Genomic DNA, 19,009 nt, shown 5'->3' with positions numbered 1-19,009 from the left:
ATGGAAAATGAGGGAGAATTAAGGAAGGCATGGAAGATAACATTGACAAATCAAAAATTAATTTATAGAAGTAAAAATATATATATTTAGACTATAGAGACTTTTGAACACACTCGCAGTATTAAGTTATTTTCATCAAAAATTATTTCGCATTTAAGTTTCATGTAAAAATATATAAAAATACAGCAATTCGGTCGACCGTAAAATCTACGTCAGTTTTTCTTTGGCAGTGGAGGTGGAACTAATTTGACCCCAGCGAAATAAGGATGAGTCAATCCCTTTTTTGCGGTTATCCTCTGATTAGGATCGTACGTCAGCATTTTCTAAAAACATAAAAAAAAACATATGTGTACAAAAACGCGGGCGCTTACGCGGGGTACATGCTGGTTTTTCCCTTACTGAAAGTAAGTCTTTGGCATCGTCGTCGAAAGCGGGTAAAACGTCGCCTATGTCAGCCACCTCCCATCTTGGGAATCGGGATGTGTAGTCCGGAAGCTGCGACACCCCCGGCCAGATCGTTTCATCCGGTGTGCCGAGCATGCGAAATATTCTAAATAACTGATCTATTTCGGAGTCTCCGGGAAACAGAGCTCTCCTGGTTGCCTATAAAGATCATTTCGCAGAAACCGCGATTTTTTATCCCGATACTCAGTAGACTCAGATATAATTGTCGCGCAATATTTTCACGTACCATTTCTGCGAATATACAACCGAGACTCCATATGTCCAGCGCACAAGTGTACAATTTAGTTCCCAGGAGAACTTCTGGTGCGCGATACCAAAGCGTGACGACCTCGTGTGTGTAAGTGCGAACGGGAACGCCGATCATTCTGGCTAATCCGAAGTCGGCCAGCTTTATATGACCTTCCCGATCTATCAGTAAATTCTGCGGCTTTAAGTCTCTGTGCAATATACAACGGAGGTGGCAAAAGGAAATTGCTTTCAGCAATTGGCAGAGGTAGCTCTGTAACACAAACCGCCCCCGTCTTTAAAAGATCCACGCATATATGGCACATATACGCGTCGCGAGAGCGCGGCGCGAAATGCGGGCTAAGATCCGCATTACCTTGACGAGAGCTGGTTCTAGGCCCCCCTTAACGGAGTCTAGCAGCTTTTTCAGGTCCTGCTGCAGAAATTCAAACACGAGATACAGATGTTTGTCGCCGTCTACGACATCGAACAATTGTATGATGTTTGGATGAGCGAGGTCTTTCAATAACGAGATCTCTCGAATGGCGGTAGACGGAACGCCTTCCCTTTCCCTGATTTAAAGCAGCACTATTTAATTTAAAATTGAGTGACTTTACCTGATGAATACGTTTAAAAAAAAATAAAACCTTAATTCTTCATAGGAAAGTTTCACTCTTTTTTTTTTAACGAAACCTTCCACTCGGAAAGTTTACTTACAAATATCTTACAGACATGTACAACATAACACTTAATAAAACATCAACGTTGCATCGGTGTGAGAAGACAAATATAATAATATAATATAATATAAAAGCAATTCCGTTAATCTCTGTGTACCCAAGGAAAAATATTATCTTTAGTGAAAATGTTATAATTGCAGAAGATATATATATATATATACATAAAGTTTTTATCCAAAAAAAAAAAAAATAATCCTAACGGAACATATCTTATTAAATTAATAATTACAGTGTATTAAATAAAAAATACCAAATCAAATACCAGGCGAGCATGGCATAATGGGACAAGCTGAATAATGTGGTGCTACGAAAATTAGTGTAACGTGGCCCCCGCAGATTCAGCTGACCCCAATATGCAGATTGTTAGCAGTGTGTTAGCAGTGTGCACAAGCAAAAGCCCAGCTCATATTGCAATTCTGCAAACTGATCGCTTTTAACATACATGGACAATAGCCGAATTAATCTCGAATTAATTTTGTAAAGTCGCGGATGAATTACACATCTTAATTTAAACGCTATTCGGATTAAATGCTATTAAATTTATAAGAATACACCATTAAAAATCTAATATCACGCCATTAAATTATTCTTATGATTTAAGTAACGAATAAAATTAATAATATGACCCACTTGTACAAAAACGCATATAATTAAAAAAATTGGCAAATATAATTTTCTTGAAAAAATAATTGAAATATTCTTGCGCCTACAAGTTTCACACAATTAGTGTTTTTATATAGATATTATTTGTAAGTGGAGAATGTAGAATATTTTATTAAAATAGCATCGTATCAAGCGTCGAAAAAGAGATATTAGTGATATATTATATAGCTATGGAAATTACGTTCCAAGCTAGATTAATACAAGCTTAATAATTATGTTATGAATCTACATATAAAACAATTTAAGAACATTTTTTTAAATATATATATATATATGTGTGTATTTTCCATTAAGAAGCGTAATTGGTTAAATTAAAAGAGTTAATATAATATTAATATATTTATTGTGTGATTAAATATATGAGAAAGAGAGAAAAAGAGGGAGGGAGAGAAGTACTTCTTGCATTGTTCCTATTAGTTTGATATGTAACTTACAACGACAAAAAGACAGGGATATAATATATTTATTGATTAAATATGAGAGAAAGAGAAGAGGGGAAAAAAGTACTTTTTTGGCATTGTTCCTATTAGCTCGAGATATAATTCAAAACGACAAAAAGACAAGGATATAGTATAAGGAGTTTCTTGAAAAACAATTAACAATTGACTCAATAATTTACTTTCATCCAGATTCTGTCAAGTTTCTGATAGCAAAATCATCGTATAAATCCCTTCAGAAATAAAATCCCGCCTGACTCTAGCGTCCCCCCCCGAGAACGCTCTTGTCGGGATGGGGGGTCGCGGAATCAGGTTCACCCTGGTTTACAGGGTAACATTCCCAACGGGCGAAAGAGAAAGAGACAGAAAGAGAGACAGAGAGAAAGGAGAAGAGAGATTTTTTTTTTTATGTATTCGAGTATAAATTTACGAGGCCGCACGTACGTCTCTAGACGGATTTTCTTGAGCGCCACCAGCTTGCCGGTCAGCTTGTCCCGGGCTTTGTAGACGACCCCGTACGTGCCCTCCCCTATCTTCTCGATTTTCACGAAGTTGTCCATAACCTCAACGTTGCCGCGCTCGTCGTCGCTGCCACCATGAGCCCGGGGACGCCGCTCCTCGGCCAGGACCGTCGCCGCCGCCGCCGCCGCCGTCGTCGCCGCCCCTTCCCTCACCTTCTCCACGATCGACGCCGTCGTTGCTGCGTTTTACCCCGTGTGTCGACGACGCGTCGGAACGTCGAGAATTAAGTGTCGGCCGACGCGGGGCCGTTTTATCGCCCGCCTGTTTATCAACACCGTGGAGCTACGTGCGCGCGGCGGCCGCGGTGTGCGCGCTGGCCGCAGTGGCCGCTGCGCGCCCGTGGTGGCCATTTTTATTTTTTTTAGGGGGGATGGTGAGAGGAATCGATAGCGCGAATCGATGGACTTGCCGCTCGCCGTCGTCCGACGGCGAGATCGATGGTCGTCAACCCGCGTTAAATAATCGACAACGCAACGGGGGTGAATGAACTCGTCGAGCGTCGCGACGCGAATGTAAATAATCCTCATCGAGCGCATATCGATCGTAAAAAAGGGGTCAGTCGCGAGAAATTGAGATTTTGGTTTATAACTCCACTTCGCGATGCCCTGAGGATAAGACAAATTCTAATGTTTCTACTTGTGATACTCACTCTTTTCGGAAAGAAAGGTTTTTAACAATCTTTCGATGGTTCTAATTAAGCTAATTATTTGAATTTGTCTAGATCTTATACTTGAGCATCGCAAAGTGGTGAAAAAATGTCTCAGAACCTCCTTTTTACATTATTAATTAAAATATTTATGACAATTTTAAGAGAATTTTTCAAACTTTTTATACAAATTAGATTTTTTTCAAAAATACTCAGACAAAATAATAATGAAATATTCTAGATTTTTTCCGTCGACATATCTGTGTAGAAATCTGAATAAATATATGAAAAAATCCGCGCAATTTATCAGAAATTTTCATACATATAGATATTGAAATATTTCGAAAATCCTTAATCCTTTCGTATCCAATTATTTCTGAAAGTATCTGAGAAGTTTTACATATTTTACATATTTTTTCAGAATTTTTCATAAATCTAAAATATGAGAAATTCTTAGAAAATTTCTGGGAAAATATAAGAAACGTTTTCAGGGAGGCTTTAACTGTTTAACTGAAGCAAAATAATCAAGAGAGATCCCTCCCTCAACATTAATTAAATAAATACATATCCGAACCTTCATCTAATTTATTTATCGCAATCATTACACGAGAGCTCTAACAATTGAGACTCTATCGCTCGCAATCGTTTAGCTCTTGATATATTTCTTCAGCGTCGTGCAATAGCATGCTCTTCTCTATCTCATAACTAAAATTCTTTAAAATCCTCGTGCTTAACATAGTTGAGATTGTTTCTCTTCCGTTGGAATGCGCGAGTATATCGGAATTAAACGCAGCATCTCTCGAGATCCGATTCGTTTTGAACCTTAAAATTAGGCGATACCTCGAATTCTCTCTGGAGAGAATACCTAAAGGCTGCTCCTTGTAGTCGAGTTCTCTACACTTTCTATCTATCGCTGCCCCCAACGCGCGCAATTATACATTATACATTTTTCTTTTATTCTAAATTCAGAAAGTGTAACGTGACGCGGTTACAAAGAACGGACCTGTAGAATCAGGAGATATTCGGTGTGAGGAGAGATAAATCGAATATATATGATTTCTAAACGTGTACAATACATGATTTCCGTCACCTAGGATTGTCGAACACTCAAATCCTCCCGCACGCATCAAGATTTTGATTTCTCTTACGCACGCATTGCATTATAGACAATATAATCGGGCGTGCCTTACGTCATTCCATCTCGCAGTTACGCAAAAATGCGTGTGAATCGCTCCCATACACATTTCTCGATTGTTCGTAGCTCGCAGGATATACGTACAGTAGTTTAAATCTATATTACGAGTAGATTGATTACGATACGTACTTTTTTTTTAGGTAAAAATATGTATGTAGGAATTACGCTACCGTATATATTCTCGTGTGTACGAGCCCTCTATTCCGTGCACACACGCAAAATACATGCACGTTTTCTACCAAAGCCGGAGGAAAGAGGCGCATAAAAATCGGAATGTTCGCGTGATTTTATTACGTCGGAAGATATATCCGCGTATTACTTTCTACTATTCGTAAGACGTGACTGTGGCATAATTTCATGATTTGCGCGGACTCGAATCGTTCGTTGGATTATTGGGTAATTCATCAAAGCGACACTTTCCAAATATTTAAAAAAAAAATCTTTAAATGTGCGACGTCAAACTACGGTTTTATAGTTCAATAACGAATTCCATGAATTTTGTTCGGTTCTCGTTTAATTGTATATTCTCAGAATTTTAACGCAAATTGCGACAACGCATGGAGCGACGGTTCCGATTCGTTATTGAACAGCGAAGACGCGATATTGGTATCTTAACAGCTGTTTTTTCCGGGCAGGGAGACTCACGAAAACGTTACAGCTACGGCTAGATTCGTCCCATCTACGTCTCACGCGATAGGGCGTAGATAGAAAATATCCTATGTTCTCTAATAGCTATAGAATAGGGGACGATGTAAACGTACATCGTGTAATAATAATTATGCACATTAAATTCACAACACGTGTCTCTCGGAGTTTTTCTTATATTATGCAGATCGTCCGAAAAAAACCTGGAAGGATATTATCTCACGAGACGTCATTCAATAAAGCATCTCTCTTAATAAATAAAATATAATTTTCATAATAATTAAACCCGTGCGGGCTAATAATATTCAACAAAATGATTTAAATACTCTCTTACGATCGCAAAAGCTTAAAAGCCTGCTTAAAAGCCGAGGATCCATTAAAAACTTTGCATTATGCAAGAAAATGAGACTGTTATATAAAGTTCTTCAATAACTTCCCACCAGGCTGTTTAGGACATTTCAGATTCTTATTACGCGTAAGTTTTCTTAGAGTGCACAATCAGCATAGAATTTAATTTCAAGCAAAGCACTCATATTGGATATTTTTAGAGGATGAAACTTGAAATACGATAGATTTTATATTATTATTGATTATGGTATTATCGTACGATAAATAATTCGATAGTTATACATTTTAAGTATAATTTCTTAACATTTTGGATAACACGCATGCGATATCATAAGCAAATATACGAAAGCTGTCAAAAGCAAGCCAAGTTTCATCCAAATCAGATATGGTTTGTTGAAAGGGTACATTACAATTTTTTTTCGGGTTATTTTGATTACAATTTCTTAATATAACATAAGTTATATCATAACGCTAATAGAACATTTTAAAATATAAAAACAATCTCTTCGCAGACATAAAAATATTATAAAGTTTATCTAAAAGTACTCAAAGATGATATGACAGAATCTTTACTCGGGAAGATATAAATTTCTAGATATCGTAATGCATTGAATGTAATTATGTATATGTATCTAATATGATTCATTTATATATGGGAGAAAAATATGATTGACAAGATCGTGGATATTATCTATGCTTTTACCATGATAAACTACATTCCCTCATGAAAAAATATTAAAAAAATTAATATGCATATTACTTTACATCATTTCTTTATGTTGTTCCATATTTTTTAGAATGCTTTTAAGTTTTGTGGTTCATCCAAATTGTGGAACTAAACGATACAACTATGATAATATATTAGAGCTTCATCGCCAACTTCCATTATCAACGGATTGTTGAAGAAAATTATGCAACGAAATTTAATACAAATTTATACTTACATGATGTTTTCTGTCACTAGACTACAAGGCGCATTGAGGCTTGTTATGAGTGTTCTAAGTATATGACTAGAGCACACATTTCAGTTATTCGTCCAACTCATTTTAAAACCTATGATTGCCCAGTTAAAGAATGTACTAACTTCTGTCTCTATTGAGCATTACGTATGTATAATTAAAAGAGTTAAAGCATTAAAAGAAAAAGTTTAAATTAAATTTAAAATAGCCCTAGGAAAATGTTGCGTAACAATATATTCCGGGCAATCAAAAATAAAATTAATTTCAGATGTTTGTCCTTTTCATGTCGATAAAAGTATCATGAACTACATATAATACGAATAAAAGAAAAAGTTGATTCTTTTTTGAATGTATCACCGAATCAATATAAATAATTATGCTGCGGAAAAACGGCTCTCGCAGCTTTTTCCTCTGGATCTAATTGATTACGGTAACGCCTTGCCAAGAAAGCTGCGATCACCTGAAAATGTTTAAATTTATAAGATCCGGAGACATCCGAAGAAAAGAATAAATGAGAAAAATACAAAAGTTATGGACATTGCTATCGTGTAAATCGCTGCATGCTATGTACCGCACATAATTTACAGTGTTTTTAAAACATTACGAATGAACAATTAGCGAATGAATATCTGAACCGGTAATGCTACAACGCTGGAAGAAAAAAAAAAGATCAAAACCACAACCGACATATGAAGCCACCCACCATCTGTTAGGAGGATCATATGAAGTGACAGAGGACATGGCGATGGTGTTAGACTAGAGGAAAGCACTAGGATTAGCTCGTGGATCTTTCTGGTTCCTGTACCTCACGGTCAACCATACACCAACAAACTGTAATCGGGCACACATGTTAGCATTAGCAAAATGAGAGTACCTTCATTGTAATCGGTGACCGTAATATGGATATGGTGCACTTTTTAGTTAGATAAAACTCTTAAATATTAATATTAAATAAATCATATTCTGTGTAATATTTCATATTGCATCCTGTACAAATTGTGCGATATATATATATATACGTGAAAAATGCCGTGTCAATTGTTCGTGGAACCTTACCTCCGTAAAGCTAAAGAATAATCCTATACTGCCACATAATTTGAACGCATAGTCAATGGTAGACTGCAGTTTATGCATACATGTTGGACAAGGTGGACAAGATATTTGAGTGACATCGATTGACTGACAACAAATCTTCTGTAAAAGATATCAATTATTTGACAATTTTCACGCGAATGCCATTTTTGTCGCTACTTACATTAAAATCGTCGCAAGATCCACCTGATTCATCAGTGGTGCTATTAAATCCGCAGCAGTTAAAGGTAGTTTGAACTTTTGCTCTTAAGTCATGTCCAACGCCTCTCCAGCCCTAGACATAATTATTAAGTCTCGTCCATTCTAGATCAAATAATATATAAATGTAATGCCTTCTGAATGAAAAAAATTACCTGTTCCGCAAGTTGTTCTTGCTGTTTCGTATTGACAGCAAGGCAAGCGCAGGCAATGCTGAATTGAATCAGGAACAAAAGGAATAAGATAAGCATGTACTGTAAAATGCAATTAAGGAAACGTACACCCATTTCTTTTGTCGAGGATATTACACCATATCAAAATATTTAATAAAGAATCACATAAAACGCGTTAGTTATTATTGATGATAATAATATACAAACGTAACAGTACGAAAAAAGTATGCTGAATAAATGCTCTCTTCATCAAATATCAGATTTATGATATAATCGCGATGGTAAATCAAATAGGAACACTGATCCCTGTTGACGGGCTCAACACCAAAAGCTGCTATCACAAAAGCTCAGAAAAGGATACAAAGAACAATAAAACCTGATGATGTTTAACGGCGCCAATCAGGCCTAGGATGGAAATGAGAAACAGGATCACTCCGCATGCTAAAATACCACCTATAATGGGGAGATTTGTAACTAAGGCGGATGCCCTTCCATATACGGCGACTCCGATCAATATAAAGGCAACAACCTGCAAGAGAAGAAACGGCAATTAGAATATAAAAAATGTCCACACCGTCCTAAAGCGTGATACAAAATTGACTCCCCGTCCACGACAAACGCCACGATAATCCGAAGCTGGCGTATCAGACTTGCGCATAATCCGAGCACCAATTGTCAAGTTATAGCCCTCGTTCGCGACAATATCAATCATTCTTATACGCGTGGAGGTACAAGGGTGAGATACTGGACAAGAGCAACTTCCATGAGCGCAATAAGATTCGCGGTAACTCTCCGCGCAATTATCCGACGGGATGACAGAGACGTCAACGAGCGCTAATAAGATTAACGTCCCTCTCTGCCAATGTAGATCAACTTTGATCTTGGTCCAACTTACTTTTCTCTTCTTTTTCTTCTAATTCTTAGAACCAGAACAAGATAAAGAGCGAGTTGAATCGAGATTAAAGTTAATCCGCATAGAAATGGACACGAGTCGATCCGGTCTCTCGCCGTCGCGTATAGGATCTCAATCCCGGGGAAAAGGCACGGGGCAGGAGGGCGAGGGGGAAGCGTCCCTAATCAACCAGGATGTACGCGAAATCGGCTGTTGCACAATTATGCAACGCGCGGACGCGGACGCCTCGGTCGTCCGCGAACGTCGCGTCGGGACGGAGCGAGACGGCGAAACGCGCGGTCAGGCGGACGGGAGCGAGAGAGGGAGGCGTCGATTGATAAGAGAACCTCTCTCTCTCCGATAAAGAGGATTGAAGAGGGGGAGAGAGAGACGAGACGAGAGAGCGTTTCGGAAAGGAATCGGAGTCACTCGAGGCCTCGTCCTCGAGAGTGTCCACTTACGATGTAAAGGATGTTGAGTGCTGTCAGCGCGTTTTTCGAGCACGTAAAGCCGCCGCACATCTTCGACTGCGCCCGTCGGTCCCTCGCTGGTCGGATCTCCTGCAGGAGTCCGCGCACGTCACAGGCCTGCGGTCGCGGCGATTCGCGACGTTCGGAGCACGGATTTACCCTGGACCGAAAACTGGGTTCGAACGAAAGGGGAGTTCGCGAAACCGCGTACGGTTTTCCGCGTGCGAATTTTCACCAGGTCTTCGCCGAAGTCGTCACGCGCGACGACACGCCACACACGCCACACGCCACACACGACACGCCACGGCAGACGACTCGCGACTGCCCGACCAGCCCGACTGCCACAGCGCGATGGCGGCGGTCGACGCGCTCGATAGATTGCCGAGCGTCACGCGCGAAACACGAACGCCGTGGCGTGGCGCGCCCGGCAGGATCCGGGTAGATCCGGGTGCCGAACTGCGAAATCTTTATCGTAAATCGGATCGCTCGATCGGGACGACACGTGAAAACGAAATCCTTTTATTCGTCTGCGTTTATTTATAATAATAGGCTCGCGATGGTTGATATAGTTTGATCAATGAACATAATCCATCGAGTAAATCTAAATTTGATGTACCTTGAATGTCTGGGCGTTTGTTCTTTTACGAAAAAGATTAGATCTGGCCGAATTGGATAACACCATGGCGCCAGGGTGTTATCGGACTTTATATAACTTTATCGGTCGTTGACATTCATTGTTTCTTCGACACTTAATTTTTTCACCGCGAAGAAACGTGAGAAGAATATCGGCGAATACCGTATTGCCGGTATTGCGCTTGTTTTGCATTTTGTCACGGATGAGATACACCTGTGCAAAATATTCGCAATTATTTCGTTTCGTTACCGCTGACGACGAACGTCGACGTCATAAATATGTCATATCGCAGCTCGCTTGGATTAAACGTTAACGACGTGAACGCTTGGCCCAGATAAGGCATGAACACTTTCCATATTTAACTGCAGTTTTCTACCACGCGACTGTCTGCATATATATTGCATTTTTATCTGTACGGTTTGAAACGTCCAGCCTTTAGACATTTTACTGAAATAAAGACTGGCACATACACATAACGCGAACGACGCGACGCGGTTATTTTTTTCAAACAAAACTAAAAAATAAAAATGTTACTTCAGGCGAAACTGTGTAACAATCGTTGAGCTAGTTATCGACAAACGATTCTTCAGTTATTTACTTATCGGGTGGTCTCAGGGAAGTTATGGTCATTACAATGTAGGTAATTATGGTTCACTTTGAAGATGAACACAATCTAATGTTTTGCCTAATGACATGATACTGTGGACATCATTAAACTAAACACTAAACCATCGACAAACAACTAATAACTAAAGAATCCTGTTTTTCTATAAGTAAATATTAAGATACATCATATATTTGAATACATAATTATAATTATTATATTAATTAGCATTTATATTATAAGACACACATATAATTATAATTTTTCTGTTATAATAATTGGAGGGGTACATAGTGGTATAAGTCAAATTTTTTAAGATATTGACTCGTGTGCATAGATGATGCAATTTATATATTGTAAAATATTTTAAAAAATTTGACTTACACCACTATGGTTTTTACCCCTTGAATTATAACTTATAGTAGTACTTTTTTACTTATTTTTTAATTGTCTGTCGTGTATTTTTCTATACGAAATTCGTGAACAGAATCCGTTTAAATACGCTTGTATAACGTCGTTTCCGCGTGCACACATATGGCAATTTCATACGGCAATTTCATCAGCGACATGTGCCCAAAAGAATACGGAAGATATCCGATGCTTTGTGAAATCATTAATTATTCTGGTTATATATAGAATATAGAATATATAATGACATTAGGCTCAACGCAAGTGGCAAAGCAGATACATACAAATAGATCGTTATTCAGCGGCGCGGTATAAATATCGCTATTGCACTGCGATGCAAGCACTTACAGTGCAGGCATTGGCAGTGCAAGGTGGCAACATGAAAATAACAGTTGATCTTTATGGTAAACTATAGTAATTATAATTTATCTTATTTTATATTATTATTTTTATATTACTTATTTCATATTACTTATTTTATATAATTATATTTTTATATTACTATTTTTATATTACTCAATCTATCAATCTCTCTTTCTCTCTATCTTTCTTTTTTTCTGCAAATCTATTTTTTTATCTGATTTAATTTCTAAAATTAAAAGTTTTGCATTATGGAAACACTCCAAAAATGTTGTTGAACATCTGTAAGATTTTCTAACAATATTGCGAAAACGCGTGATGCAAAACTTGCAATGCACTACGTTTGCATACGGATGTGTAAAGCTCATATTTGCGACGGGAATTATCAAGGCTTCAAGGCGCGATAACGATTGCCTTGTGCGTTTCATGCGTTTGATTTAGAGGTGGCCAAGAAAAGATTCCGCGGAGAAAAGTTTATAAACAACGAGCTTGACAAAAACGCATTCCTATAATTCGCACAAAAATTTCATTATCTCCTTCTATATACGATAATTTCGGATAATACAAATATCGAAGTAGATTACGATTGTGCAATGATTTATTTAAGAAGAAGAAGAAGATATGTAGGAAGGTAGAAAATAAAAAGATAATAAAAAAAAAGAGATTGGGATCCCAGAACACATTATGTGTTGAAGTCATCTGAGAGACGCCTTAAAATTTCATTAAAAACATCGAAGACATTTTATAGAATAATCAGAAAGACATTCGTGTAACGTTCTCTTAAGAAAACATATCTGTGAGACATAGTGTCTCATTAGACACATATGTTATCTGGGATGACGAAATAAAAATTTGCAATTGCGCATGATATATTTTGTCAATCCGATAATACACAATAGCGTGCTCTTATTATAATTCACAGCCTATACGAGAAGTTATTTCCCTTTCACGCGAGTAGAATGTAAACAACGGTTTAAAAAATATGCTTTACAATAAAATAATAATGTCGCTTTTTTAATGCTCTCTTTGTTGTCCACTGTTATTGTCCGTTATTCCATAACGGTTCGAGAGAGAGCGTTGTTTCCAAGGGAGACTATTATATTACAGCTGCGATGGTGTAAAGTGATTAATTACTTATACCAATAAGCTTGTAAAATGTTATTGCACGTTCGTTACCTGCCGCTAATCAGCGGCAACAAAAAGGCATTATTTATAAATAACTCCGCGTATAGGATTTTCCCTGTAATTAATATAAGATATTAATCCTATTATTTGTATAACGGAAACAATTAAATATACGCGATGATCGCGTTTTCGCAGTTTTCTAATAAAATCTCATTCGATCGATACTTAACGCAGTTAAATAATATAAAATGTTACAGTATGTTTAATCTTTCTCGTATAAATATTGCGACATTCGAATTAATTAAAATGGCATTTAAATGTCAAATAGAAATCGTCAGCACAAGTGCCTCGAACGCGGCGCTAATGTTTTCTTTATTTTTCGAAAATCTTGCAACAACGTACGATAAAATAGTTACAAATCTTATTGTCATATTAATCGTTATATTATCAATTCTATTAACTTGTCGTATAATGAAATAGATAATCGAGAGACGCAATGCCATTTCGTACCGAGTAAGTGTACCGATACAATAACGCCACGAGACATTAGATATTGCCTCTTCGAAACGTACCTACATTGCACAACTCGAAGGATTACATCGTGGCTGTATTATATCTTCATGTTAATTGGGTTAAATTTAAGTCGCTATCTCGAATAATCAAGCATGCGTAATAATTTGCGGATGGCACGTGCACAGAAAAATTATTCGATGTTTATTCTACCTGTCCTTCGTCCGAACTAACTTACTAGTAATAAGCAAACACATTCTCAAGTGGGACAAGTGGGGACAGAGAGCGACAGATTTGACACGAATCGCTGATAAGGAAAGCGCTGATAAAGTGACATATATAATCTACGGCGCCATGAATGCGTTCTTATTCCATCTGAAATGCATTAAAATTCGGGTGTCGTTAGGCTCGTGGAAATTCGCCATCTTCTCTGGTAGCATTAGTGCGTTTCATCGTTATCTCTGTAAGCACAATATCAATTAAAATTTAGTAAAGTTTTCTGCATAAACAGCTTAAGGGACAGAAGTGAAACTAAGCTCTTAATTTGTAAAATTTACTGTGAACATAATATTTTAAAGTGTGTCTTGTAAATTATCATGTTATACTGCCAATATTGATAAATTATTAGTAATCTACTTTGCTCGAAATTCTTTATACAAAATAATAGAACATATATGTATGTACGAATATAGAAAACGGGCTAAGAACCCCAAGCGCGGTAAATAATGCGCGAAAATTTTTATTTTTATTTTTATTTTACATATTTTATATATATATGTGTTTAGAGGGAAAGAATATAGATATTTTTTATAATATCGTATTTAATTTCAATAAAATCGCATCCGTACTTTTTAAATAATAAAAACGTTCTGGTTTTTTCTTCAGTCGTAGGATAAGAAGAAATAAAAGATGGAGCAATCCCGTGTTAAACGGTGGCCTCAATATCTAGCAGCGATTACAGGTAGATAAATATAAATTATTTTTAATTTTTTAAAATGGAAATTGATATAAATGATTTAAAATAATAACATCTTGTCAATAATTTGAACTTTAAAGCGCTGTACTAATAAAGATTTACGATCTACATAATTAATTTAGAGCAAATTTAGAAAAATTATCAAGAATGCAAATATTATTCCCATTTTTTATATCGGCTTATATAGATGGTTATAAGATAAACATCAGTTTGATTATTGTGTTGAAATTGTAACCGCAGACCTTGAAAAGATTTCGGAGTCAAGAGTATCCAAAGTCCGAAGCGTAAGATCGAACACAAGCATTCGCCAAATTAGAGGGAGATTCGCATTTATATCGTAAATGCTACCTTTATTTATTATAGTTATGTGTGGCATGATAATTCTCTCACAACTTATATCTACATTTTCTATACGTAAATAATAATTTAAACCGATTATTTTACATTATCTAGAGAAGATTATGTAATTAATCTTCCTTTTCATCTATAAATCTTTTTTAGAGTCCATTTTTTCTCATAATTCCTACATACAGGAAAATCAGCGGATAACAGTGTAAATTATAATTTTTCCGTTCAATTTTACCACAGCTACTCTATCGCTGGCAGCTACCGGATCTCATATAGGCTGGACGTCACCCACCTTGCCAATACTGAAATCATCCGATTCCCATGTCCCGATAACGTCCGACGACGCCTCCTGGATCGCTTCTTTCTACCTTTTGGGCACCATTCCCGGATGCATCGTGGCGGCATTGATCGTAGATCGGCTAGGTCGCAAGATGAGCCTGCTGGTAGGCGGCATACCTCTGTCTCTCTCGTTCGTTCTGATCATTATAGCGTGGAATCCCTACGTTCTCTACGCCGCTCGCGGTATCGGTGGTATCGGCCAGGGCATAGCGTACGTCATCTGTCCGATGTACATCGGCGAGATCGCCGACAAGGAGATCAGGGGTACCCTCGGCTCTTTCATCAAGCTGATGGTGACTTTCGGAGAGTTGTACGCTCACGCGATCGGTCCGTTTGTCTCCTATCAATTGCTCGGTTACAGCTGCCTGTTGATCCCGCTGGTATTCTTCATGAGCTTCCCCTGGATGCCCGAGTCGCCGTATTACTTACTGATGAAGAATCGCCAGAAAAACGCGTGGACGAACCTGAAACGTTTGAAGCGTTGCGCTTCCCAGAATCAGCTGGAGACGGACATGGAGCAGATGCAGAAGATAGTCGTACGCGATCTCAGCGATCGCGGCCGATTCTGGGATCTGTTCAGCACGCCTGGCAACCGACGCGCCGTCATCATCAGTATCGGCCTGCAGTTCGTCCTTCAGTTCAGCGGCATCGCCGCGGTCGAATCGTACACTCAGGAGATCCTCGAGGAAGGCGACGCGGGTCTGCCCGCGAGTAACTCCGTCATCCTGTTGAGCGCGCTTCAACTGATCGCCGGCCTCGGAGCGGTGATTCTGGTCGATAAACTCGGTAGACGACCGTTACTCATCACCACCTCTCTTCTAGCTGGAGTCGCGCTGACCATCGCTGGTGTCTTTTATCTCGTAAAATGCCAATTCGGCGTGGACACGCTCGGATACGGCTGGCTGCTTCACTCCTCCGTGATATTCTACGAGCTTATCATCGCTTTGGGCCTGAATCCGTTGTCCTACATGATGCTGGGCGAGCTGTTCCCGACGAATGTCAAGGGCGCCGCCGTGTCGTTGGCCAATCTGGTGTCTTCGTTGCTGGCCTTCATCGTCTCCAAGATGTATCAAGTCATCTCCGACAATTTGGGAGTGTACGCGGCCTTCGGCTGGTTCGCTACCAGCTGCTACATCGGCGTATTCTTCATTGCGCTGATCGTTCCCGAAACCAAAGGCAAGTCGCTGCTGGAAATTCAGGAGGAGCTCAACTACAAGGAGATAAAGAAGAAGAGCGGCGCGAAAGGCGAGCAGCAAATCCAAATAAGTACGATTGCTTAGGATTACGATTGCTCGATAGGGGCAAGTAAGGCCGCGATGCTTATGAAGAATTCACGAGGGATAATTTTTAAACGATAGAAATAAGCGATGCGCGTTTCCTGGATTATGGGACGTTTGACAGGGAACCTTGAAGCGGCTGATCGCCATTCCGGTTACGTCCGGATCGATCATAAAAGAGGGCGAGAGATATTTCCAACGATCATCGGTAAGATCAATTGCAATATTTGAATACACATTCGGATTGACGTATTTCGATAAGATATATGAGTGAAATTAATACTGTTTTAATATGAATGAAATTAATTAGTAACGAGACGTTATCGCTCGCAAAATTTAAATGGAAACGAATTATTACTGTTTGCGAATCATTCGAGAGAACCGGAGAGCATTCCCTGTCAAAGGTCGACGAATTTACACGCTCCTTCATAGAAAAAATTCGAAAGAAAATTTCAAGACTCTCTATGTTGCTAGTTACAGAGTCAGTCCCTTGCGTTTTGATTTGAATCTGCTTTACGAATTTTTTTTATTTTCTACACTTTACTGAAACTGAATGAATGGAATTTGAATCACAATTTAATTATTAGAATACGGAGGAAAGATTCCTCAGAGAAAAGCTAGTTTATAAGATTTTAATGGTTAAGAAAGGGCCCTTATATTCCATTGAAGAAGGCGCTTCGATTGAAGTAACGAGATCGCCAAAGGAGCATTTTCCCGATCTAGATATCATCGTGCGATGTTATAATTAGAGAGAACTCGTGATAATGACGTATATCTGTTTGGATTGCATTAATTTACACTTTAAACGCGCAAATAGGTGCCTGTCACTTGTGTAAATGTTTTATTAATTCGAGAGTAATATCTCATAGTTCAAACACCTTAATTCAAAAACGCGTGTCGAATTACGCAGAATTACGACAGGATAATAATGACGTAAATTTTGCACTATTATTCTTTGTTATCATTAGCAACACGTGAAAGCCGAGTTTTATTTATACACATTGCACGCAAGTCGAGTGGAAGACTTTAGCGTACGCAGCAGTTGCAGCAGTTGTCTGTTATCGGAGTGTACTTTTATGTGTCAAAACAAATATGTTCTTCAAGAGCCGATCATTCAACTGCCGTGCTCGCTGAACGTTTTTTTTTTTTGTAGCACTTGTATAGGCGACTGCATGTTCGTTGTTTGCTGGGTCGACTTTGAAACATTAACTCGATCGGCGAAAAGTCTCGATTTGGCGAAGAAATCTCGGCCGAATAATGCGAATTTACAATGTGTCCGGTGGTTTCCGAAGAATCGTTTCAAGGGGAACCGTTCCTTCGGAAGTCATCGTGCATTCAACGTGCGTTAGCTAGGGTCCCGAATTATGGAAGAGCAATCTTGCATGACCACCTTTACTCCCTTTTAGGCAGGGTTAAACTGAAGCTTGAGACTGATAGTTTTTAATTAATCGTAAAGTATTTATTTGTCGCTATGGCCGAGCTCCGAACAGGCACAAAGATTTTCGCGGAAAATTCCACGCGGAAAGAATCCGTCGCCTTTAATTCCGCACGATATGTATCTTTCGCGATAAGATATATCCTTGAACAATTTTGCATCTTAAACGTGATCTGAACGTGAAGAATCTCTGATGGAATACAAGAAGAGTATAATGAAGATACAATAAGAAATAAAATATAATAATGGAGAGTGTGCAAAGAATCTCTGAAGAAGCAAAAGAAAAGGAAGGAAATAGCAAAGTCCTGTTCGGCGCGACACTATGGCGATTAGAAACATCTTTCTTATCCCTTTAAGGCAGGGTGCAAAGCAACACTTGATATAACGCTTACGATTAAACGTTATTGAAGAATAGCGCGTGTGATCCGCGCGTATCTCTCAAACGGGTATACGCGCGCACGCCTATATATGGCCCTGATGCAAGAAGGATTTAGACGAGCACTGTGGCATGACTAACTTTTATTTCCCTTTCAGGCAGGGTGAGAGACATACGTACGTTATAGAAATAGCTTCGGCGTAGAATATAACTGGCCCGTTATTAGAGTTAAAAACAACACTTCGCGCACGTGTTCCGACATGCGTGATTATAAACTTACCCGGAGTACCCGGGTTGCGTGCTCCCGTGTGTAAATGGTCGTCAATAATAAACGGTCGTCCGACGTGGAAAATCCCAATTGCTCTCACAATCGACCTGACGGCAGATCCGCGCGCCTAAGGGGCGAGAAGGGAAGGGAAAGTTTATTCTTGATCCTGCCGACGCGATCCACCTGTTACGTAGACCGAAGAACCTATAGCTATGTTTGATGAGCAAACAGCCGAAAGCGTTGAATGAATGGACATCACGTTTCGTTACGGAAATAATTCGCGGATAGAGTCAGTTATTCGCCTTTATCATTTACGGCCACGTTGCGCGCGCGGAGCACGTTATATTTGATAAGATACACCTTAACTCGAATGTCAAGTATGTTCGCGCTATTGCACGACTCTCTACACGTCCCTTTTAGGCAGGGTTCAAACGCCAATCGAACCTCCACCTCGATCCCACAGATTTCTACAATGTAGAAGTTTGCAATTGACGTTGACAAATAAAGAAACTCACCGTTTTGATCTGCAGATATACCGAGTGTTGGCCTTTTTTCTTGCCGTCTCCGTGCACGATTTCGCGATTTCTCCCCCCCCCTCTCTCTCTCTCTCTCTCTCTCTCTTCTCTTTTTGAAACTCATTTCAGAAGGCGGCGCGATTCGGTGAGAGGTCAATAAAGAG

At 38.9% G+C, this 19,009-nt stretch overlaps 3 protein-coding genes across 7 annotated transcripts; 1 reads left to right on the top strand and 2 right to left on the bottom strand.

Annotated features, from left to right (window-relative positions):
- Positions 1–57: 57 nt before the first annotated feature.
- On the bottom strand, positions 58–3,389 carry LOC139773888 (cyclin-dependent kinase 2). The gene is made up of 5 exons (XM_071708677.1): positions 2,975–3,389; positions 1,067–1,262; positions 692–964; positions 400–603; positions 58–323 (listed from the first exon to the last, which is right to left on the bottom strand). Exons 1-5 carry the CDS (start codon positions 3,088–3,090, stop codon positions 213–215), a joined length of 900 nt encoding a protein of 299 aa, XP_071564778.1. The 5' UTR covers positions 3,091–3,389; the 3' UTR covers positions 58–212.
- Positions 3,390–4,265: 876 nt separating this feature from the next.
- Tsp97e (Tetraspanin 97E) lies at positions 4,266–10,027 on the bottom strand. 2 transcript variants are annotated; one of them, XM_071708700.1, is made up of 7 exons: positions 9,662–10,026; positions 8,670–8,837; positions 8,291–8,389; positions 8,101–8,211; positions 7,902–8,039; positions 7,549–7,676; positions 4,266–7,305 (listed from the first exon to the last, which is right to left on the bottom strand). In XM_071708700.1, the coding sequence occupies exons 1-6, from the start codon at positions 9,719–9,721 to the stop codon at positions 7,602–7,604; spliced, it is 651 nt and encodes a 216-aa protein (XP_071564801.1). In that variant the 5' UTR covers positions 9,722–10,026; the 3' UTR covers positions 4,266–7,305; positions 7,549–7,601. The 2 variants fall into 2 exon arrangements, with proteins under 2 accessions (XP_071564801.1, XP_071564791.1); XM_071708690.1 differs by lacking the exon at positions 7,549–7,676 and having other exon boundaries at positions 9,662–10,027.
- A 1,643-nt stretch (positions 10,028–11,670) lies between these two features.
- LOC139773731 (trehalose transporter 1-like protein) lies at positions 11,671–18,859 on the top strand. Of its 4 annotated transcripts, XM_071708451.1 has the most exons (4): positions 13,195–13,774; positions 14,197–14,272; positions 14,528–14,624; positions 14,876–18,859. In XM_071708451.1, the coding sequence occupies exon 4, from the start codon at positions 15,067–15,069 to the stop codon at positions 16,252–16,254; it is 1,188 nt and encodes a 395-aa protein (XP_071564552.1). In that variant the 5' UTR covers positions 13,195–13,774; positions 14,197–14,272; positions 14,528–14,624; positions 14,876–15,066; the 3' UTR covers positions 16,255–18,859. The 4 variants fall into 4 exon arrangements, with proteins under 4 accessions (XP_071564532.1, XP_071564525.1, XP_071564552.1 ...); XM_071708431.1 differs by lacking the exons at positions 13,195–13,774; positions 14,528–14,624 and adding an exon at positions 11,671–11,720; XM_071708424.1 differs by lacking the exon at positions 14,528–14,624 and having other exon boundaries at positions 13,194–13,774.
- The last annotated feature ends 150 nt before the right edge of the window (positions 18,860–19,009 follow it).

This window comes from Temnothorax nylanderi, unplaced genomic scaffold (genome assembly GCF_030848795.1).
Source record: "Temnothorax nylanderi isolate EJ_2023f unplaced genomic scaffold, tnyl_v1.0 TNYL_tig0004_pilon, whole genome shotgun sequence".
NCBI lineage: Eukaryota > Metazoa > Arthropoda > Insecta > Hymenoptera > Formicidae > Temnothorax > Temnothorax nylanderi.
This window is presented reverse-complemented; position numbering and strand designations above follow the sequence as displayed.